Source organism: Leptonotus elevatus, chromosome 11 (assembly GCF_054856555.1).
Source record: "Leptonotus elevatus isolate MCC_2025b chromosome 11, RoL_Lele_1.0, whole genome shotgun sequence".
NCBI classification, from domain to species: Eukaryota; Metazoa; Chordata; class Actinopteri; order Syngnathiformes; family Syngnathidae; genus Leptonotus; species Leptonotus elevatus.
Genome location: NC_141249.1, coordinates 3,887,231 through 3,911,640, shown reverse-complemented (window position 1 = coordinate 3,911,640; position 24,410 = coordinate 3,887,231). Strand labels below are relative to the sequence as shown.

General features: G+C 40.6%; 1 protein-coding gene across 5 annotated transcripts in view; it reads right to left on the bottom strand.

The window, feature by feature from the left end:
- Positions 1–1,751: 1,751 nt before the first annotated feature.
- dnai3 (dynein axonemal intermediate chain 3) overlaps positions 1,752–24,410 on the bottom strand; it is a 26,013-nt gene continuing 3,354 nt past the window's right edge. For 3 of the 5 annotated variants that reach the window (XM_086088702.1, XM_086088703.1, XM_086088704.1), the window contains exons 4-22: positions 24,165–24,269; positions 23,452–23,577; positions 23,169–23,368; positions 20,108–20,221; positions 19,655–19,851; positions 17,130–17,233; positions 14,821–14,910; positions 14,574–14,669; positions 13,049–13,168; positions 9,351–9,424; positions 8,802–8,952; positions 7,642–7,744; positions 5,779–5,894; positions 4,674–4,734; positions 4,341–4,483; positions 4,041–4,248; positions 3,194–3,285; positions 2,826–2,939; positions 1,752–2,098 (exon numbers count right to left, since the gene is read on the bottom strand). In XM_086088702.1, the coding sequence (XP_085944828.1) occupies positions 1,988–2,098; positions 2,826–2,939; positions 3,194–3,285; positions 4,041–4,248; positions 4,341–4,483; positions 4,674–4,734; positions 5,779–5,894; positions 7,642–7,744; positions 8,802–8,952; positions 9,351–9,424; positions 13,049–13,168; positions 14,574–14,669; positions 14,821–14,910; positions 17,130–17,233; positions 19,655–19,851; positions 20,108–20,221; positions 23,169–23,368; positions 23,452–23,577; positions 24,165–24,269 (2,325 nt within the window). In that variant the 3' untranslated portion in view covers positions 1,752–1,987. Of the gene's footprint in view, positions 2,099–2,825; positions 2,940–3,193; positions 3,797–4,040; positions 4,249–4,340; positions 4,484–4,673; positions 4,735–5,778; positions 5,895–7,641; positions 7,745–8,801; positions 8,953–9,350; positions 9,425–13,048; positions 13,169–14,573; positions 14,670–14,820; positions 14,911–17,129; positions 17,234–19,654; positions 19,852–20,107; positions 20,222–23,168; positions 23,369–23,451; positions 23,578–24,164; positions 24,270–24,410 lie in introns of those variants that run through there. The other 2 variants (XR_015096452.1, XR_015096451.1) reach the window with 2 other exon arrangements.

The window sequence follows — 24,410 nt, the reverse complement described above, 5'->3', positions numbered from 1 at the left end:
GGGGTGCCATCGGTTGGGGCAGACCGCAGTATTAAGCAGTGCTGCGGTCCCCCATCCGTGTCCCCACCGCGCCACCGTGCCCCCCCTATTTTTTTTTAATGCACCACATACACTCACTGACATGTCTGGGAGGCAGGTGGATCGGAGCGGGGGGATATCATTTCCCTCTGCTCTATCTCACCTGCTCCCAATTTTAATGCACCACACACACACACTTGTATATACACTGGGTGGGGTCACATTCACGGTGTAGGGGTAGAGTTCGCCAGTCGGCGAGCTGGCGAATTCAGTAACAGGGTTAGCTTTCACTAAGAACGCTGGCGTGACGACTGGGGCCTTTCCCCGCTGGGCCTGGGGTTCGGGGGTGCCGCCCGTCCCCCGGTGCTCCCATCTCCCCTTCTGCCCCCGGTGTTCTGTCCCACCACGCGGCTGTGGGTTGGGCGCAGGTGCCCTCGCCGCTCTGCTGTCCGGCCCCTCTCCGGCACCGATGCCTGGGTGCGGGGGTCCCCGGGGTTTGGCGGTTGGTAGGGGTGGGGGGACGGCGGCTTGGTTAGGAGGGGTGGCTGCGTTGGGTTGGGGGCGCGGGCCGTGTTGGGGTGGGGGGCGCTCCTGGGTTTGCTCTCCGGCCGGTGGCCCCTGTGGGGCACGGGGGTTGTCCCTTGTCGCTGCCGTGGCCTGGGGGGCCCTGGGGGGTTGTGCTTGCTCTGTCCTAGCCGGGGTCGACGGCTCCCCTCTTTGGTGGAGGTTTTCATGCATGCCAGATCCACCACACCAGCATCTATCGAAATTCAAACACAATCTGCTTCTTCCTCTGGGCATTGAATCGGTGGAAGCTGATGTCTGTGGATCTCACTCTGCTTCATCTATCCTTCCTTCCTTTCCTCAGTCTCTCCTTTGGTCTCTTGAGGTCTCCCTAATTTGTTGGAATTGAGATGTTTCTGGGATTGGTGAAAGACACTGGTTTGTAACCCGGTGGGTAATGTCTGGTCGGTGCTGGATTTCACTTTCCTTTCTTTTCTTTGATCCTTCCTTGGGTATCCTGACAACCCCACGACTCTAGCTGGATTCTGAAGTATTCGGTTTAGGTGAACTGTATGGGATTTTTAATAGGTTTTAGGTGAACTAATGAGTACACACTCACACGTGTGCACACATGCACACACACATGCTCACGCACATACAAAATAAAAAAATAAAAAATTTAAACAGAAGTAGTCACGGTAGTTACAACTGCGTGATAATCTCCTTCGGTTTAGGTGAACTGTATGGGATTTTTAATAGGTTTTAGGTGAACTAATGAGTACACACTCACACACGTGCACACATGCACACACACATGCTCACGCATACAAAATAAAAAAATAAAAAATTTAAACAGAAGTAGTTACGGTAGTTACAACTGCGTGATAATCTCCTTCCTAATGCCACTGTGGTTCGTAGCACTGTATGTTTTTCTTTGCTGCCACTGGCACTGTTGTCTTTCTTTGGGCCCATGGCAAAGAAAATTGTTGTGGAAAAATCAAAATGTATGTATGAGTATGGAGCACCTCCGGGAGTATTCACGATCTGACTGGAAGTGAGCAGTGTATTGTCTCAACTACTGCGACGTGAGCATTCGGCATTGCTCGGCTTCACTCGGCTACCCGTTTTCAAGGTTCGTTCGGTTTGTTCATCTTCATGAGGATTAAATGATTACATGTTTACCCAATCAAGCAAATGTTAACATGAAATAAATTTGATTTTTATTTATTTATTTATTTTAAGTACATTTTTAGAGTTAAAAGTAAAAAAAAAAAAAAAATTCCAAAGGTGTGGTTCAGGCTACATTCAAATCTTGCTAGCAGCCTAAACCTCACAGACTGCGCCTTTAACTTTTACGAAAGAAAATCAAAAACAACATGTGCATTCGAAAGTAACAACTGTGTTTGTGCGTTGTCCAAATAATTTATCAATAAAAACAAATGTGTGAAACACATTGTGTGTGTTTTTATGGCGTAAGTCCCATGCTTTTCAGGATGCTTTCCTCAAGCACTAGAAAACTTTCATACTCCTTCATCTCATCCTGGTCTTCTGTGGGGGTCCCTGGCTTCTCAGGCTCCTTTGGAGAATAATAAGGAAGCATTAGAACTACTTGCAATCTCATAATACTCCATTTAAATACCTCATTCGGAACAAACAGGCCGAATCCAAGTTGAATTTCATTCGGGTTTACAGGTGTAGAATATTCGTTTTATCATTCTGCTCAGGAGTGATAGATCAGCTTAAATTGGGATTGCCAGACCATGTCCAGACCGGGTGAACGTGTTTGCACATGCTGGTTGGACATGACGTTGGTATACACACTTGAAAATGGCGGTTTACAACCAGCATGTTCTAAAGTAATAGTAACTTGTTTTCGTCATGCTGTTGCTTTAATAAGTGCAAAAACAAACAAATCACAGCTGCGCTAAACGTGCTTAACTCCATCTTGATAAATCATGTGACGTTTACATCGGTTTTGGCATGTCAAATGGCTGTTCTGATTAATGTAGTGGCACATAGAAACGGCAGATCGGAATAGATCACTTCACATGTGAAGAGTTGACCAGAGACCTTCAATTGGAATTGAATGACAAAAAAGACAGCACTGTCATGATGGGGCATTGTATATTCATGTTTATGAATTAAACATTAGGTTACAGAGAACTTCAATACTTTGTCTACAATTTCAACATCAAACCGGTGCTTTAAATAAGTTAATAACTGGCAAAGAATCGCTGTAGTTTCTGCCCGTATCTATGAAATACTGTTGCAGAGCAAACCACTGTCAAGCATCAGAATCTCACCGCTTTCTTTTGCTCCTCTGCTGACTGTGTCTGATTTTGCCACACTTCTTTCCTCCTCAAAAGATCGTTGAGCCTCTCTTGCTGCTGATCGATGCATTTCCCCACGTTCAACTTCTACATACATATACAAGAGAGGAACCCCCCCAATTATTTGAATATGCGATGTCTACTTTCATTAGATGTCAAATAAATGACATCCATTTTGTTCTCTATCAACATGGATCAGCCCTACAAGGCATTGACTCAAAACAAATAAAAAATGATCAAACAAAAACAAGCCTGCGGTAAGGAAAATTTGGTTAGGATTGTTGCTAAGAAAAAATAATAAAGGGAAAGGCATGTTCCGCTTGCATGACAAACTGTCTTACCTCATTCCTGGAAGCGATGTAGAACACCGGTGGGATTTGAAATACACGGACGATTCCAAGATCATCACCCAAAGTCAGGAAGTGCTGCTTGGCTGGAGTAACATAAAGCCATACAAATAAACATCTATAAACATTTCTTCAACAAAGGAACAACAGCACTATTACATTAATTGTCACACACACTCATTATACACTATACCTGCAGTCAAATTAGTTCCAATATTAAAGAGTCATGTCAAACAATTTGCCAGATAATAATGCTCAATATCGATTGACTCATTCTAGGAAGTATGTCATTTATACATATTAAATAACAGGAATTCAATACAATAGCCTAACAATGCAGCAACAATATTGGGTGCATTTAATAATCGCTTGTGAGGTTTTCTCTGCTAAAGGTTTATTCAATGATCTTCTCAAAAAGTAGAAGCCAAACGTCTGTCTGTCAGTTTTTAAAAACTGCTCATGCGGAAGACCATCCTACCAGCTCTCCTGCTCATCCGGGGGAACCGCCTATCAAATGTCGGGAATGTGCAGGCGCATCTTCATCAATCTCTGCAGCCGGCCTCGTTTCATAGACAGATGTCCTCTTGCAGCTCTCAGCTATTTTCAAAGTACGCGGGGAGATCGGTGGAGCTACAATGATCAATGGCTGAGTCCAAAGCTCAGTGCTAGGGCTACGTGCTACAAACACTCGAAGTGCGCATGCGCAGCTAGGAACGAGCATGCACGACGTCGTTACAGCAGATTGATTGACTTGATTGACAACCAATCGTTAAGATGATCAACCCGGAAGACGCAGCGGCAAAAGATCCTTTAACTCTTGTGATTCCTCACGAATACTCACAGGAGACGGTCCATGCTTTGATGCAGGTTATCTTGCCATTGGTCATGTGCTCTTGCACGTGCACAGCTTCTCCTGTCTTTTCTAAAATGTTCCACACTTCAATTTTCCCATCCCCTTTTCCAACGAAGAAAACTGCCGGCCGGGTCAAAGACCAGCATGCCGAAGTACAGAGCCCCTCCAAGCTCGGCAACAGGAAAAGGGGGCCGTCCTGGAAGTCGGTTAGTAAAAAACACAAAATAAAGGCAAAGGCCTTTGTTAAGTCAAATTAACAGTTTTTTATTTATTTATTTATTTATTTACCAGCACTCCTTCTTTCCAAATGGCAATATTGCAGCTTCCAAAGAGTGACGTTCCAGTCAAAACGATGTCTTTAAAAAAGGGTGAGCGCTCTATTGTATTGACCAAGCAGGGGTGGATTTTGATCAAATGAAGGGGCTTGGGACCTTGGGACAGATTAGAGTTGGTGGTTATCATTCTGCATCAATTGTGACCGAGTTAACAAAGAGGAGAGTTTACTTTTTGTGAGTCACATTTAGAACCTTTTACAATGTTAGAATTAAATGTGAAATAAACAGTGCATCTTGTAGTTTGAAATTTTGCACCAATTGTCATAGAAGGTATAACGTAACTTACTAAGCAGTTGATCAAGGTCGTTTTTCTCCATTTTCCAGTCAGTGTAAACGATCTCTCCATCCTGACAAAAAGCATTGACATTATGTACATAAGAGACACCCATCACAAATAAATTATTTACTCAGTAGCACAAAACCATGCAATCGTTATAGCATATCATTCCTTCATATGTGACGTGGGTAATTGGAGACCACCTAAACACAGTCAATACCCACTTTTGCACTCACAGGTTTTAGATTTGATCTCACAAGATACAAATGTAAACAGAATTTTGATTCATAGAATTTAAAAAAAATCAAACCAAAGAATTTTGATTCATACTCACAGGGAAACAAACACAAATTATTACTATTATGAATACAAATTGCTAATCACACACACAGTTTCCTTTCTCTACATGCCCCTTTCTCTCTTGACATCTCTCACTGCATGTGTAAACAACAGGCTACTTCCTTGCTCATGAAGGACAGTGCCATTATGATCGCATGGAATCATTAATTACGCATACATCTTTTCACAGTTATCTTACTCCATAGGCATGGAAGCAGTTGGAGGGCACTCAAGGGCACTTTGACACTAGCGAGGAAGCAGACTCGTATCTCTCCAAAGACTAGTTGCCATTTTTACATTTGTCCACAGTGGGACTTAAATTGTGCTTCCAAAGCCCCAAGTCCTTACAGATGAGCTACTGCCACAGTGCCACCTCAATAGCGGTGTCCACTGTTTTTTCCCCCTTCCCTCTACTATGCATTATAATAGCATTCATGCACATCCTTTGTAGCATGGAGTAATGTTATTTGGAGGCAGAGTAATTGAATTGGCCGCCAATTGAGTTTATGTGCATCTTGCTTTTTTGAACTAATAACAGTTTTGACTGAGAAACACAAGAACTCACAAACCTCAAAAGAGCAGAACATTTTGCTATTTGCACAAGCAAAGAGCGTTATTGCCAATCCTCGTCTCATAATAACACAATTTGTGTGTTTGGAGTAAAAATTCATATAATGTAATAATAACATCACTGTTTGCTTAGGTATAACTATGGAGGAACATTGTTGAAAGTTGGGATAAGCTGGTGGATAAATAAGGCTTCAAGAATATTTACCTGTGTCCCAATATAAATCTTGGTATTTATGTCTTGCAGAGGTGTTAGGTCTTTGCCTGAGGGCATTTGTAGCTGACTGTAGTCTGGAGTTACTGCTGAGCCATCACCACCACTTTCTTAAGCATCACAAATTCATTGTAATGTTACAACAAACAAACACTTTGTCAGTCACTTGTTGAGAATTGTAATTTATGAAGAAAACGCTGAAGGAAGTACGAGTCAAACGATCTTGTTATCACCTTCCTGACTTTAAAGAGATTACTGTGGAAAATGTTATCAAATCAATCAATAAGTCAAACATTTGTTTATTGCATAAATCACCACTTACTTAAAAGCAAGACAAATTACTTCACAAAACGGGCACGTGAAATTTGGTTGGTAGTGTGCAGAGGTGAGCAACAACAAGCTACATTTACTTACGTTAACTTTTTGGATAAAATACATTTGTTGGAGAACTTTTAATGCAATATGGTAATTACTTTATAAGTATTTTTGTAGTCATATGAATTTTATTCTACAAACAAACATCACAAAAATGTAAATAAAAGAGTGTTGAATAATAAATATTTACTTAATCAATTGTTGAATGTCAGTTAATATGAATAAAATCTAAGTGAGGTCCAATAATGACCAAGCAATATGTACTGTGTGCCTTGCCTGCCTGAAACATGTTTTTTTTATATTAATTAAATTGTTTTCAAGAATGCTTTTCAGATGTGTGATTGAACAATCAGATGCTATTCAATATTAATACATGCTACAAAGTGTCATTAAAAGTTAATTCAGTGCATCAAACAGTAATAATGCATTCTGCATTCTTCTGTATTCCCGTTATATATCGCTTCAATGTTTATTTCCTTCATTGTAGCAGCAGTGTTACTTGTTTTTTACTGCCTGTAATTCCAAGGGGGAAAATAAGTAACTTCACATACTTTTGGTTTTAAAAATAAATTGACACATCGGGGCTCCATTAATTGTGTCTTTTTGTTGTGGCTGTACATGTGTTTAGCTCAGGCTGCGCATACTCAGACTTGTTTGTTCAGTTTGTGTCATGATCCAGATAAAGGAGTGGATACAGTATTTTTTTCACTTGTAGTTCTTTCAGTCACTAAGGCATGAATGTAAATATCCAACACCGCCCAGAAAATACAGTATAAGCATGCCAAGGGCTTGTCTGTCCTTCTGATATCTAACACCAGCACTCATTTAAAACAGTACACTTCAAGGATATCATCTTATTAAGGTTCCTTGTAATTCACAATTGATTTTATATTTCTCTTCTACTGGGTCCTATAAAAGGTTGTAGGTGTGCCAAGGGTTTTATTCAGTGAATTAGGCAGGTATTCTTATTTATACCGTACTCCTTTGAATGTGTAAAAGACATACAATGTTGTCAACACACATGGGCATTGTGTTTAACAAACACAGTGCTATTGTTCATGGCAATTGTCTGTCAGTCAATACACTACACTACAAAGTAATTTATAATTTACCTTTAAAAAAACAAAAATTATGAACCAGATGATTTCGGATTACTTTGACAGTATAATGTATCTGTATCTGATCAATTACCAGAAACGAAAGACGTTATATATTTGTGTATATTTGCCAGCATCATTTAAATACTATCAAAACATAGCCATTACCTCTCTAGGCTCTTTAAATATTTTTTATATATATATATATATATATATATATATATATATATATATATATGTATTTCTGTTAGCATTCCTTGTCATACTTTTTACATTCAAAAAGTATTTTCATTGTATTCTGACTGTTGAATGTTCTTTAAGTAACCAAGGGAAAATGGAGGAATCGTAAAGCCTCACCAATAAAAACTATAACGTTTACTCTCACCTGATATTGTGGTGTTGCTGTTATTAATATTATTGGTGAAGGGGTAAAGGTTGAATCTTATTGGGGTGTAATCACCGTTCCGCTCCATGTTTACCAAGGGAACCTAAAACATGAAAGAAAATGTGTGTTTTACCAAGCTTACCTTTGAAAATAAAGCACCTTCAAACCTGTTTTAGATTTGAGGATTGTCAAATAGATAAAACCACGGGGAGCATTGTACAAGGGTCCAGCGAATTTTTTTTTTTTTTAAAGATGCATTTCGTGTGCTCTTTGTGTAAAAACTGACTTATCTTCATTTTTGTGCTGTGACAAATCAAGTCTACCATGTTTGGGACCATATTGCGCCTCTCTAGGCAGATGCAGCCCCGACGCACCTGGCAATTTGGAAACAGACAGTAGAGTGCGCTCGATGTAAAAACGGGTGCGTCTTCATTTTCCTGTCAGGGCAAGTCTAGTTTGGCGTGTCTGTGAATTTGGTAGACGTGTGCTACGCCTCAAAGAGCATTCCGGCTGACACGGCTGCTGCGCATCTTCCAATTTGGTGACAAAAAGTAGACTTGGTTTTAGACTCAGTAAAACCAAGTCTATCTTTTGTCACAGGTAGTGTAATGTGATCTTGGTGGATTTGATCAAGCCGGAGGCAGACGAATATGAACCGACGTGTGTGTTTTTTGTGTCAATTGTCACACTTGCTGACACTTTCTTTTGTTAAATTTGGAGAACAATTATTAATTTGGAGAAAAATTATTAATAGCAGACATCTGCCACCCTCCTCCAACTTACACGTTTGAAGCAGTTTAGAGAGAAATACTTTTGCTATGATGAGGGTCATACGCCTCTACTCTGACACAGTGTGCCTGTGACTGTCTGTATTGCAGTCTACTAATACCTGGCTGTTTCCAATGCCTACTATTATTCATTTATTTTTTTATTTACTGTATTCATTGTGGTTGCTCCATTTTTATGTAAGTTACTTGAATTGTGCTTCATTGCTACAGTGACCACTTTCCTTTTTTTCTAAGATGAAAATGTGAACTATGCACACTTTGTAAATGTTTTAATACAATTGTATTCGTGTGCAAAACCTAATAAACAAAGTTTGGAGTAGATGGCTATTTAATAAAGTAAAAAAAAATAATAATCATTGCAATCTGATATACCGTGATGAAGGGTTTCCATGTCCGCTCCAAGTATTTGAAAGGGTTGTTGACACTGTAATTTGCCATCTGAGACTCCAAATCATTCTGCTTCTTCTCTGGTATGGCCTGGCGCGCTTGTTTTGGCATTCGGACATCCCAGAACATTAGAGTGCTTTGAAAAGACATATATGCATACAACAATATAAATATATATATATATCATTAGAACTTCAACGAATTAAGAACTATTATTAAACCAGGACATTGTTTGAGTCTTCACAGATTGGTAATTAAATATAATTCTGAGAAACTCTGAAGATAAAAAAATAAAAATAAAACAATGCAATTATTGTGTGCATTTCATTATACCACGTTTCCTAAAAATGTCTGAGATGCTGTTGCTGTTTGAACAAGAACTGCGTACAACAGTATATAGAACTGACTCTAGTGCAACACTCTTTCAAGTAGATGATCTAATGTTGCCATGTCAATGGCAGAGGTCCTCCTAATTACAAGCCAGCATTACATATAATATCTTCAATCATGATTTTAAATATTTTAATGACTTACCTGTCAGGGGAGCAGGTAATAAGCTGCACAGAAATATTGGAGTTGTTCTCCACTGGGATGCCCTGAGCAGTTACCTAATCAGAGGTCAAAGAGAGTTACTAAGTCAGCAAATATCTATTAAGCTTAAAGGGAAAGTCAACCCAATTTTGTTTTCGTTTTTTTACATCTCAGGGGGCGGCCATTTTGCCACTTGCTGTCAACTGAAGATGACATCAATGTTGCTCAGGGCTCAGGCAAAGACCAATCACAGCTCACCTGTTTTCTGAAGCTGAGCTGTGATTGGTTGTCCCACTGGTCTTAATATGGTACAGCATTCTGGTTAATATTGCGTTAGTGGAATATGAGTTAAGCAGCAAAATCCAGCCATTTTATAGATAGATAATGTGTAATAAAAGCCAAAAAATATCTATTGATAAAGCGACCTCCTACCTTAGTACATCTTTTTTCCTTTTTTATTAGAAAACAAACAAAAAATACAAAGCACAATTCAAAGTTCTGTTTGTAGTAATTTGATGTAGGCTACATGGAGGCAAAGGTTCCAGGTGAACTGAACGACATTTGCACATCAGACTCTTATTTAAAGGGGACCTCAATGCCATATATATATATATATATATATATATATATATATATATATATATATATATATATATATATATATATATATATATATATATATATATCTGTACGGGTGTCTACTAATGCTGTCTCTACATGTCCTGGTCATTAATTTTGACATTTTAGTGCATGTTTGTTGAAAGGTTGAATTTGGGGCAAAAAAACGTTTATGTGGTGCCATCCTCAGGTTAACTGGGATAATCACAACTTTCACAACTTTGCTGTTTGTTTTCTCCTTGGACGAGCGCGGACTACCGACATCCCTTCCATTAAACTGACGTAGACGTTCTGCCACACACCGGCTCAGTCTCGTACACGTCTCCTCAGCGAGTTGGAGTTGGAATAGTAGTAGCATTTGCGAACATCTTTATATCGATTTTTAGGTTAGTAATTTGTTAGCATACATTTGGTTAGTTAATTTAGTATAGCTCGTAGTAGTATAACAATGATTTATATTGTAGTTTTCACTGTTCCTGTCAATCACAGTCAGACCACGCCCAACCCTCTCTTCTCTCGCAAGCCCAACGGTTATCCAGGCAATCCCCGCTTGGAGCGCCGTTTTCAAATATTAGTAAGAGGTGGAGCAAGAGTGTGGTTGGATGGGGTGAAAGCTTGTGAGAGAATGTCCTACGGACACACAAGAAAAAAACTGGAACTTTTTGTTAAGGCCCATCAATTCTATGTCCACAGATGTAGACATGAAGCATACGAAAGAACACTGTCACTATTGTAAATAATGGATGAGACAATGTTATGTTCTGGGGCTGCTTTGCTACATCTGGCACAGGGTGTCTTGAATCTGTGCAGGGTGCAATGAAATCTCAACACTCAAGGTACTGTATTCTAGAGAGAAGTGTGCTGCCTAGTGTCAGAAAGCTGTGCAGGTCGTGGGTCTTGCACCAGGAAAATGATCCCAAACACACAGCTAAAAACACCCAAGTGCAAAAGAGCAAAACATCTGAATATTCTGTAGTTGCCTTCTATGAGTCTTGATCTAAATCCTTTTAAACATCTGAGCTGAAACATGCCATTTGGAGAAAACACCCTTCAAACCTTGTACAGCAGGAGCAGTTTGGTAAAGAAGGGTAGGCCAAAATCCCTGCTGAGAGGTGCACAAGCCTCAGCTAAAGTTATAAAAATGGTTTGATTGCAGTAATTGCCTCAACAAAATATTATGTTTAAGGGCACCATCATCTTTGTCCAGGCCTTTTATCTCCTTCAAGCTTGTGGCCTCTAATTATATCTGCTGGAGTCATCTACGGAGCTTGGGGGTTACTGCTCCCAGTGCCCCGATCACTACTGGCTCCACAGTTGCCTTTACCCTCCACTAGTTTCTCCTTCAGTCCTTGGTATTTCTCCAGCTTTTCATGTTCCTTTTTCTGGATGTTGCTCTCATTCGGGATTGTTACATTTATCATAACTGCTGTCTTCTGATGCTTATCCACAACCACTATGTTAGGCCGGTTGGCTATCACAAGTTTGTCTGTCTGGAAGTCCCACAGGATCTGGTTTAATTTGTTGGTGGTACATGCCATGCAGGGGCTTGTCTTTCTATGACAGTCCATTTGGCTCCTTCTCCTTATTTGGCTGGACTCCTACCTACTGGACTATTTTACGTTGCCTGAGGCATTTACTAAGCAGTTCACCCCTGGGGGCCATCATCTTGATGTATTCTTGGGGGCCTGTTGTTTCCTCCTGGATAGTGCCCATGATGCTCACTCCACAGCTACCCTCTTTCTGCTTTGTGTACAGCCTCAGGATGCTGGACTTGGGGTGGACCACTCCGTGCATTGTAAGGAGCATTCTTGTCTTGACATCAGTGGCTTGCAACTCTTCCAGTGGCCTGGGTATTATGCCAGTGGGGTATTGAATACTGGCAGAGAGTACAGTAGGTGTTGGGCTTTGTTTAGACTGCCAGTCCAAATCAGATTTTTAGCCCATCCAGATTTAAATTGGATGGCTCTTTTGTAGTCTAAATAGTCACAAAGCACAGGATTAAAAGGACGGATTGTAACCACATGAGTGAGGTAGTTTCATATCCGATTTAATATCCGATTTGGACAGGATGCGTCACAGTCTGATCAGCTCGAAACACTTAGAACGGATTTGACTGTCCGTGACGTCACTCTACGCGTGCAAAAGCCAAATGCGCCCGCGCTGTCAATATCCAATCAGTTCGCTGCCCGGCGGCTTACTCGCATTGCTCGGCAGTCAAACGCCTTGACGTCTCCACTGCCCCGTCGGCTCCTCTCATGCTCAACCGGAAATATAGTGACAGTTTATGTTACTTGCGCTGAAGCTGGTCTTGGTACCCTAGCAAATAAGTGCCTGGCCGTAGCCATAGACATATGGTCGTTTAAAAAAAAAAAAGAAGAAAGAAAGAAAATAAATCCGCTTAACGCGCTTGCGAGGAACGGGAGGTACGGAGCGGTAAACAGCGTCACAAAGACGTTACACACTACACGCACTGGGAGCCGCCCGCGTTCGAGGTCGTTACTACAGCAACCTGTCAGATGGGTCAATAATGTGGCTCAGTCTGAACAGGGCCAGATCGGATTTGGACACTTGCTGAAAACAGTCAGTCCCAAAAAATTGGATCTGAGGAGGAATCCAATTGGAGTCAGATATGCCTGCAGTCTGAACGCAGCCTTAATGGCCTGGATCTTATTCGTGTCATTCAGCTGGCTATTCAGGATCTGCCACACACACCTTGTTTAGGTACTTGGACGTGGCCACCTTTTAAGCTGTTTCCTCATGGTTGCTATTTGCCTGTGGAATTCAAAGATATTTGTAGCTGTCCTGCACATCTGTTGGGTACATGTGTACCTAACCTAAATGTCAATTGTCCTCTTGTAAAATAAAAATTTTCACCAAATTTCTGATGGATTTGCTTATGCTTTCCAATATGCAAGCAGATAAAATGACAAGTGTTACACAACACACTGACTGAAATTTTTGGAGAGTTTAAAAATCTAATCATAGGATTGTCTCACGTCTACCCCCTTCTGTCCATGGTGGCTTGAAACGTGTCTGCCATGGCCCCGGGAACATTATGTAACCTTAGCATAAGTGACCCATACCTGAAAAGTCTGAGGCAGCCAGTGGACATCTGTAATTGGTGCAGTGTGGCTGTTTTCCACTCCAGACATTGCACTGTAGCGCACAAGTGGAGCTTTACCGTGTTTCTTGTCCTCAGGGCCCTGTAAATGGATTGGGGGGTGGGGTGACAGAAGTGAACTGAGTTGAGTATGGGTCAAAGCAAGAGTGCTACAATCCATCAATACTGCCATTTAACATTTGCGCTTGATTAGTGTGAGCATGAAATGTCATCCAGATTAATCGCATGAAGAGATGTTGCATTTCACAAGACAGAAAAGGAAAATACATTCAAATACAGTAGCAGGGTTTTACTTAATCATTGGCTGACAAACAAGCTACGGGTGTCTGTAACTTCCACAACCTTCAATATAGAAATAAAGCCTTGCTTACGCCACAAATAAAGGGAAGAGGTTAACCTTGCCTTTATTTGATTTGATTTGCCTTTATGTTATCTTTAGGGACAAACTGTGGTTCTAGTGGAGGGCGGAGGGGTTTGCGTAACAGCTGGAGGGTGAGAGCTGATGCTGTTGGCTCTGGGAAATGAGCAGTAAACAGGGGCAGAAAGAGAATAGAGGAGAGGGATGGAGACAGCTGGCCGAGTGGAGGGACAATAAAAGCACGTAAAGCAAATGTGGGCCTTGCCTTTTTTCAGCCTTAACTTACTCCACAGTATCTTGTAAGATAGAGCTATGCTTGAGATTTTTGAGACTTTTACATTGCTATTATGTTAGAGCAAATGAAATATTTGCTCAGCATTCGTGACATCCTGTACTATGTTTGAAGAAGATCCACATTTATTTTTTCCTTACACAGCAAGATAGACTAAATCATCTGTGTTTGCTTTTAGATTTACGTTGATTGACTAAGTTCTAGAACTAGGTATGATGTGGCTAGTTTGAGAAGAACCATTATGCAGTTGTGTTGCAATCTAAGAGTTGAGGATGAGGAAAAAAACATGGAGTGCCATCAGTCTTCAGAGTCGGTGCACATCATCCTTTGGTAATATAAGCACCTATACTCGACTAAACCATCATGACATCACAAGAACACAGTTAGGCTATTGTAAACCACATGTAATAAACCATCCATCCATTTTCTTAACCGCTTGTCCTCACAAGGGTCGCGGGGGGCGCTGGCTTTGGGCAGTACACCCTGAACTGGTTGCCAGCCAATCGCAGGGCACACAGAGACGAACAATCATCCACACTCACAATCACACCTATGGACAACTTGGAGTGTTCAGTTAACCTGCCATGCATGTGTTTGGAATGTGGAAGGAAACCGGAGTACCCGGGGAGAAAACCCACACAAGCACGGGGAGAACATGCAAACTCCACCCAGGAAGGCCAAGCCTGGACTCGATCCCACATCCTCTGCACTGGGAGGCGGACGTGCTAACCAGTCATCCACCATGCCGCCGTAAAAGCCATCACTTGCAATGTATGTATTGTACATGTATTATTCTATCAACATGGTGCTTATTAGAGACAGGATATGGGTGCTTACCAGCATGTCACCTGTGACAGATTCCTGTTTATGATGATGCCCATGTTGGACTGGGTGCAAATGCGAGGCATAAGCAGATATTTCCCACAACACGACCTACGGCACAAACATTGCCATGCCTGTTATTGGTGATCACTATGTCTGTTCAAAAAAGAAAATGGATGATAACAGCGTACAGAAAGGTGATTCAAGGCCAAAAGCAGCAGGGGGCAGGCAAGCCGAGACAGAGTAGAATCAAAGTAAGCACCTGGCCGTTCACGCACCCGCCAACAATAACATTTGGATCAGAGGGGCAGAACTCAAAGGCAAGAATGTCATCTGGGCACTCCAGCAATATCTGCAACACAAAAACACAGCACAAAAATAATATAGTGCAAGCGTTTTTCTCGTGTACAGTATTAGATGAAATTATGTATGCTTGTCTGTGGAAAGTTTATCATTTTATCAACAAAACCAAGTGCATAATTTAAACAAGCTTTTATGTTGGATGAGTATCAGGGCGGCAATACAAGCAGCTATTATTCCACTTTGTGTTCTTTATAAAACACCATTGATATCAGTATCTGCTGAAGTGGACATCAGGACTATTTATTTATTGAATCTTTAAACAGTTACATGTTGTGCAATATGATCCCAGATACAACAGAAGATGGCATGGATCAGCAAAGGCATGCATTACTGAGAGGGATTATGTTACGCTTACCACCAGTTATTGATCTAAGTGTCGGCCTTCAGTCAATAAATGTTCTCAAATTTGGCACAAGAAAATAATGATGTTTTTCATATTGGATCTTATTTTTACATTATCCTTAAATGGTCTTTACTTTTCTGTTACCTATAGGTGAACGTTTTAGTGCAATTTTTTTTGGGTGAGTAGGCAAAAATTGGTCTAGTGAAATCGAGGGAAAATCTAAAAATTTAAAATTATAGTGGAATAATTAGAACTACATACACCCAATAGTTCTCTTTGTTATTCTCCGGAACAATTGATCTGGGCGTCAGGATGAAAAGTAAAGAATACACAGGCTTGGGGAGTAACGGAATACATGCACCGCCGTTACGTAATCAGATTGCAAAAAACTTGTAACTGTATTCCATTACAGTTACAGGAAAAAAACATGTAATCAGATTACAGGTACATTTATTAAAAATTGGGATTACTTCAAGGGGTTACAATTTCTACGATGAGAGAGAGTGCGAAAGAGGGTGAGAGCAAGAGCGAGACAGAGAGGGAGAGAGAGAGAAGGACAGAGTGAGGGAGAGCGCGTGCACGCCCACGCTAGTGGGACCGTTGCTACATGTCGGGGAGGCGGAAACGAACAAACTGACTAGTCGTGTCCTCCACACGTGGGCAGTTTGAAAAAGCTTCACGGACGGGAGGAAAAAATGGCGATCGGTATTCACTGGAACTTACTCGGAGCGAAAGTTTGAACTGAGAGTCCAGCGGCATGCTACGCGCTGTAGCTTCGTGCTTGCTAGCCCGCTAGCCTACAACCATAATGTTGTTATGTTTTGATTTTCAGCTGTTTCTGATTTCTCCCTTGCAGTTTCTGGGGAAACAGCTGGAGGGCGGATCCTGCCAACACACCTGCGGCCCATTAGGTCATCAGGCCAAATTAAAAGCCTGGCAGCAACAGAGAGGAGTGTCGGGTTATTGCTCCGTGACGCTACTCACCATACCTGACGTTTTGATACTGCTACATTTCTAGCGGCAATCTTTCTTGGTGTTGTGGACACCACTAATAACTAAACTAGTAGCGTTTTTCTTTAATCTACTTTGTATACTACACTCCTCTCTGTTTCATCCGCCATCCGGCGTGATTTTGTGTTTTCTTGTTTTTGCCCACGACGTACACCTTTTTGTCGTCGCTTTTTGTTGGTTGATTAAAATTGAGTGACTTTCGCCCTGGCTGAATCTGCTCTTTTCTTTTGGGGTCCAACAAACACTACCCAACCGTGACAAATGTTAGTTACACCTTCCAAACAAATCTTCCTCCCACCAATTCACTATTTAAACATCATACACAACATATACACGGTTAAACTTGTGACTGGGATAAAAGTTGATGTCACACATCATCATCCTCATTGGATGACTATCTATCTATCTATCTATCTATCTATCTATCTATCTATCTATCTATCTATCTGTGAGGTGTGGTTGCTTTCAGTGACAGTTTGAAAACAGCATATGGCCTTTAATCAATCAATAGCCTACATGCTTTTTAATTAGACTAGGATTTTTGCTATTTGTAGGCTGCCCGGGTCTCTATCACCCGAAAATAGCAGGGGCACGTTGTATAGAATATATATTGTGGTTATATTTATTTTTATTTTGTCTTCATGAGCATACTCAATATTGGAGTAATCCAAAAGTAATCCAGTTACATTACTTAAATATTATGGTACTTGGATTACGTTACTAAATTTTAGCAGGTAACTGTAATGGATTACAATTTAAAAGTAACCCTCCCAACCCTGAGAATACAGCACTATCAACCATCAACAGCACTATCAACCATCAACAGCATGCACATTCCACCCTGTTTTGCATACCTTGACATGAGTGGGGTCAGAGAAGCTGTAAAAAACTATGAGCGGCCCAGTAGACCTGATCAACTGCTGCCTCTTCTTTTCTGCCATTGCTGCAACTATCACACCTTGAAAAGCAGTAACAAATTACATGTATCCACATAAGCTTGAGACAAAGAAAAATGTTCACTATCGAGTGCTAATAGCTTTAAAAAACTGAATCAACTGTCATTCCTGCCATGGAGGAGGCGGGACTTCCTACTTCTGGGTTCTTACCCATCAACTTTGTTTCTGTTTCCGGTTTGCGACGTGTGCGCCACGTCCCAGTACTTGTGCTTCCACCTTTGTGCTCCTGGGTTGCACGTTCCAGGTTGGCAGTTGCAAGGCTGCGAGTGTGTAGTGTCTGTCTCAGTGTCCGAAGCATTTCAGATAGGCAAGACGCCCTCCCGCCGATGAGCGGAGCACGCGATTGGGGGGCGCAGCTGTGGGGGTGCGAGTGTTGGTACGCGGCCAGCAGTGGCCGGAAACGGCGCTGATGTGTAAAACCCGGAAGTCCCCATTGACCTTACCGTGGCACGACCCTCCCCGCCCACTAAATGTGACGAGCAGCGCCCTTTGCCGGTCAAGATAAGTAAAAGTGAATCCACAGTAATGGCAAAGTTGTCAGATCTTCCTTGTAATTTCTCGATCAGGTATTTTCAGGACGCCTTTGGCTAAAAACAACAATAGAGAACATTACCTTAGTGCAGACGTAGTAGTTTCTGGTAATTTTGGATGGATTCAACTGATCCAGTGGTCTTCCACAAAGTTTGATCCAGCGCAGACATTTTTCATATGAGGATTTAGGGAGGGGAATAAACCGGACAGTGTGCGGCGTACACCTCCTTCCAGTTGATCGGGATAACAGTTACCTCTCTTACACAAGCCATGACTACAGCAGGACGCCGGTTAATCGATCGGGATAACGGTTATCACTCTTACACAAGCCGTGACTAATGCACCACCGGGAGCTGGACTGCTTTGTTTTTCCACAGCAAAACGCACGTGCCGACGCAGACGTGACGTCTTGCGTCTTGATTGGTTTACTAGGTCATGCGGATGTGGCTTACGGTAAGGTCAATTCCACTGATGGTTTTGTTTCCCCATCCCCTCTCTTCATCCATTTCACATGGTTCACCATCAAAGAGGCACCTCACTGATGGTCCTATTTAAAGAAATTGTACCTGTACCCTTGATCACACATAGAACCAGAGCATCTACAGACCTTTTGCACGTGACATCACAACCCTCATAAGAACGCCCCCTCGCGAACGGTAGACGGCAAATAAACCACTTGCCTCGTACAGATCCATTGAATCTCGCACAGTGTATAGTCCTATATCTAATCGATTATCTTCTACAATCTAATTTTTATTGCATACCTACTGATGATGATAAAAGACGTCGATGGTAGCAGCAGGACTCCAGGCAGCCCTCAAAAGTATTTGCAAATTTGCAGCGAATCTGCAATCATCTTTTACGAGGTTAGTAGAGCACTGTTCATATATTTTACTAGCAAACATACACTCTGACAAAGATTGTAACAGAGGTGTTGAATTACATGTTTCAAATCACGTTATAGGGCCAGATAGTTAGCGTCCACTCCCAAACATACACAGCTTAATTTTAAAGTGTACCTTCTTCAAAACTATTAAGTACATTTGACTGTTTAATATAGGGGGATTTTGGTCTTCGTGCTTGGAGTTTTTCACTCTAGAGCTCAATCTTTCGGAATCATAATCATGAAATTGCTGCATAGCTTGCCACTACGATAGTCATTTGTTCCATGCTAGTCAACATAAGAACATAACATCATCATAGTGTTTCAATATAGAACGGAATGTGTAATAAGTCAGTTAGTATGATGAAAAAGTTTTACCTTTGCATTAAGAGGTATATTGTCCCCCGGATGTGAGCGTAGCATCTCGTCCCAGAGACCGCCAGTGACAAGCTTTTGAATCAGCCCCGGTGTAAGGAGGAGAGACGGCATTGACTACATAATGATATAGGTCGTGCGCTGTGAATTCCGGCAATGTTGGCGATTTGATTAACTTGGTAAAAACAGCAGGCAACAGAAGGTAAGGGGCTGTTTTCAAATTAGCAATCTCCAACTTAAGTATATATCGCGCTCTATGAGTCCCAACTAAATGCGCAACTCCGACTGACAGGCGAACTTCGGTTGAAGTAGTAGATTCCATGGCTCGATGGGCAATAATAACCTTTAATTAGTAAAATAACAGTCGCTAAGTCATTAAGTTGCTCCGCGTCACGTCCACTTCCATTCAACAGTCATTTCCTTCCGCCGTCCATCATAGGGCAGTCACGTGATCACGTGACGTCGGTGCAAAAGGTCTATACAATGTTCTAGTGCACACATGTGCACATGTGTGATGTACATGTGTACATTACATTAGTATAAAATATTTTGATAGAGTATTTCTTGTATAAGATTTTGGGAAGACCACTTTTTGTAAACATTTTGAAATTGTTGAGGAAAAAAAAACAGGTACCTTGAATGGTGGGATGCCAGTGTATGCAGATGATCTCCTTGTCCTGAGAGCAATTTGGGTCAGAAAAGGCCTGATTCAGCATCAAAATAGCTGACACCTTCCCAGCCCAGTCAATGTCCTCATATTCGGTCCCTAAAGCCATCCAGTCATCTTTGAACACGTTCATAATCTCCTCTTGCTGAAGGGCATGCAGAACCCTACAAAAAGAAGTTGTTTTTAGAAGCAGTGGTTTGTGGTCAACCAAGAAACAGTGAACCTCTACTACAGAAACACAACAGATACAGTACTACGTAAACAATATAAATCATGTAACTTTATGAAAACTTTAATGAATATTTACATGTTGATTTGCAGAGGACATTTTAGGGGATCCCATGACTTGTTGGCAAAATAAAGGCAAAAATAGTGCTAGGCTCGATAAACCAAACCACTAACACTGTAATTTTTTTTTACCTGTCTGTCACTGCATCATAAAAATCACTTAAGCTTGGTGGAGCGGTGTTCTCCTTCTCATTTTTGCTCAGTTCTCCTGGCGTGTACTGTGTACAGCTATTTCTCATATACTTCCTGTAATGTACATGAAGGATATTGTTTAGTAAAGCAGCATAGCCTACAGTGTGTAATTGACCACAATCTATCTGGTGCATACTCAATTATGAATTTCAGTGAAAAAAAACTGTATAAAAATATTCAATAGAATAGACCGGTGATTCTCAGTGTGGTTCAAGTATCACTAGTGGTACGCTGGCTGATTCTAGTGGTACGCAAAAATCACAGAATGTTCAAACTATACATAATGTTACAGTGTCTTATACTTTTTTTTAAAGGCTAGTGAGGATAAGCGGAATAAATAATGGATGGATGAAAGTACAGTGCTTTTGTTTAGTATAGTTCAGTTGTCGATACATTTTATGTGCAGTACAATGCATTTACTCTTTTACAAACTCTATTTCCAATCAAGTTGGGACGGGTAAAATGTAAATAAAAACAGAATATGATGATTTGCTTATCATTTTCACCTATACTGAATTGAAGACATTACAAATACATTTAATGCTCAAACTGATGAACATGATTGTTTTTTATTTTGCAAATACTCTCTCACTTTGAATTTGATGCTTACATCACGTTTCCAAAAAGCTGGAGCAGGGACAACAAAAGACTAGGAAAGTTGAGGAATGCCTCAATGCCTACCTCAGGCGGCACTGCATCATTGTGTAAATTACATTGCCATTTGCGCTCACGAACACTAAGAAAACCATTCTGAGTTACATAATTTGTCAAAATATATCTACCAAATGCAAGTGGAGAATCTATCATGCAAAGCAAAGGACATATATCAACATCTCCAAACGTTGCTGGCGTCTCTGGGCCCGTCCGAGCTCATCTGATATGCAAAGCAGAAGTGTGCCGTGGTCTGATGAGTCCACATTTCATATTGTTTCTGGAAATCATGGATGTCATGTGTACAAAGCATCGTAGGCACTTTAAAAGGAACCCCGACTGTCATGACAAGTTTGCTCTATATTATTGATTTGGTTGTTACTAACATAACTATGAGATTCATTTAAAAAAAATCATTTCCAGATTAATACATTTTGTAGAAACTTTATATGGACGTACATTGTTATTTAAGTCGCAACGCATTCCGTGCGTAGTGACGTAGAATGGCAACAGGCTCTCTGCCGAGCAATGTGAAACTCCTATAAAGAAAGCAAGTTAAGCCTCGTAGCGTTCCTAAAGAAACAACATGCGATCGGGGGAGTCACCCTCCCCCATGCCGTGCCCTTGTCATTCACCAGACACATCCAAGAGTTTTGGTTGTCCCTTTAGGAACATAACGGAGGCTTACCTTGCTTTCTTTATAGGCGTTTCACATTGCTCGGCAGAGAGCCGCCGCTAATCTAGGTCACTACGCACTGAATGCGTTGCGACGTAAATAACAATGCCAAATAAAGTTTCTACAAAATGTATTAAACTGGAAATGATTTTTTTTTTAATTAATCTATGTTATGTTAGTAACAACCAAATTAATAATATAGAGCAAACTTGTCATGACAGTCAGGGTTCCTTTTAAATGTCTACAATGTCTTTTTTCTTAATGGAAGATGTACCACAGAGCCATCAAAGATGATAGATAATAGCCGATGTTTACATGTAGCATATGTGTATGAATGATGTATTAACATTTGTTCAAAGACACAAGCAATTAAAAAAAAAATGTTTTTTTTTTAGGTTTGTTTGTTTTTACCTCACCCAATCATGTCATCAACCCGTTGCCTTGTTCTTTATCACAGCGTACACAGAAGTCTTCCAGGTATGGTCATGTGACGATTGGTGTTTGTACAACTGTTTTTTCACAAACATTTGTTTCGGTTCAAATTTGTATTTTTTACCCTGCCTCTCGCTCTAAGAAATCTGGGAAACGCTCCAGTACACCCTAAAAACGGATTGGTCAAACTGAACACAAAAAAAAAAGGTTAAATTTGACCAATCTAGCTGGTAGTTGTGTGACAGATCTTTTGGTTAAAACAACCACTTTAGAATGGTAGGTGTTTTCAACCAATATATATTGGTGATTGGGCCAACCGATACAAATTGATCATTCTGACCAAGATGTTGGTTAATCTGTGTTTAAGGCTGAAAAAATGTACCACTGATTGTCACGCCCACCTAAGTGGGGCAAAATTCGTTCTCCGCATTTGACCCATCCCCTGAGGGAGCAGTGGCCGCGCTTAAGGAATCACTTGGTGATCTAACCCCCCAATTCCAACCGTTAATGGTGAGTATCAAGCAGGGAGGCAAATGGATCCCATTTTTATAGTCTTTGGTCTGACCCGGCCAGGGATTGAACCCACAACCTCCAAGTCTCAGGGGAGATACCACTACACATTTCCATTTTTAAACGCTATTGTAATCACTTATAATAATTCATAATTCATGAATACATTTAGAACACAATAAATTGATACAATAAATATATTTCCAAGTGATCTAGCTAGACTTACTTTCTATTGTAACCAATTTCATTGGTTGTTTGGCTAACCAATAAAACTGGTCTGCTCGTAACCACCTGGAATGGTCAATGTCTGACCAACCTATTGGTTAATCAAGCCAATATGAGCTTGGTAGTGTTTTTTAACCAATCCATTTGTAGAGTGTACTCTTGCAACCCTAGTGAGGCTAGTTCATAGAATTAATGAATTATTTAAGCACTCTTCTTTATTTTCCTATATTGAAGCGCAGTGTTAATGCTCAAACTATGCATATTGTTATAGTGGTTTACTGTACAGTATTGTATATAATACTGTAAATGATTTTTTTTTAGCAATAAAACCTGTCTTATTTTAAACGAACACTTAGGGTCTAATGCTACTGTATTTTAATGTTGGTAATAAATCTGGTACTTGGTGTGCTAAACATTTTCGTAAGTGGTAATTGGTGTAAAAAGTAGAACCACTGAGAACCACGAAATGTAAGTTATGCATGTCCTCATTTGCTGACGTATTTGTACCACTGTGTCTGGGCACTGCTGCTCTGGAGTATGGGAATAGCCTGCACCGCACAGTCCCTCTGTAACACCTTGATGTTAAATCGCTTGTCTGGGTAGGACACACACTCCACAATGCCATCTTTGGTATCTGCAACATTGCGGTCTGAAAGAGAGATTGGCATCCCAAAATCCCTCCGAGCTCTGGAGAACTTGTACATTAGCTTATGAGAGAGACAGAATAGAGAAGACCACAATTAATGGAGAAAAAAAACATTTTTAAAAGAGTTGTTTAAAGTTTAAGCACCTTTACTCTTGTCTCTTTGACAGATTCTTCATCTATTTCTTTTTCACTGCCAAGTGATATCCATTCCTTTGGTTCTGGAGTTTTGATTTCATCCACTAAATCTTCGTCAGGCTCAGATTGAGGTGGCTGCAAAACAAACACACAACAGCAAGACATAACATTATCCCCTCACTGACAAGACATAACATTATACACTCACTGGCCACAGCATTAGGTACACCTCGGTATCTCTAATAAATTCCACTTATAAGAGATTTACCAAAACTCAACCTTCAACACTCATATTCAATTGACTTTGTAAATGCAGTATTAATTTACATTTATTAGAGTAGCTGTAATTTACAGTATATAAATAAATAGTGAGTATTTCTAACAATTTGGTTAATGTATTAAGCTGTGTGATAGGGAAATTATGCCAAAAACACCTATTTATATGCGTAATGTAGTTCTACACCAATGCAAATTACAAATACAAATCTACACCTATTGTTAAATGAAGATCTTGCTATAGTGTAAATCAAAACTATTCTTCTTAATTATTATCATTCTAGTCCAGCTCATGTCTTAATCCTCTATTGAAAAGTAGCAAAAACAAATAGCAACACTAAATGCAATGTCTAAGTATATGCTGCTTATTAGTACACAACAACAAATAATACAAAGAACAGAACATATAAACTTGAACATCCCAGCAAAGTGTGTACTGTACTTACATTGAGGATTCTTTCCTTTGCTTCTGGTGTCACAACCAAATAGAACAACTGGCCGTAGGTGAAGTCCCTATCATAAACTAGCAAGAGCTCATCCTCTGGATAATCCTGTAAACAGAATGAATACTGTATGTAATATACAGTATACTGTATATAGCATAACATACACTCAAATTTACAAACAAAAGTCAAAGGTCCAAAACTTTGGTGTGGAGTTTCTATGATCTTATGTTCGCATGGGTAAAAACA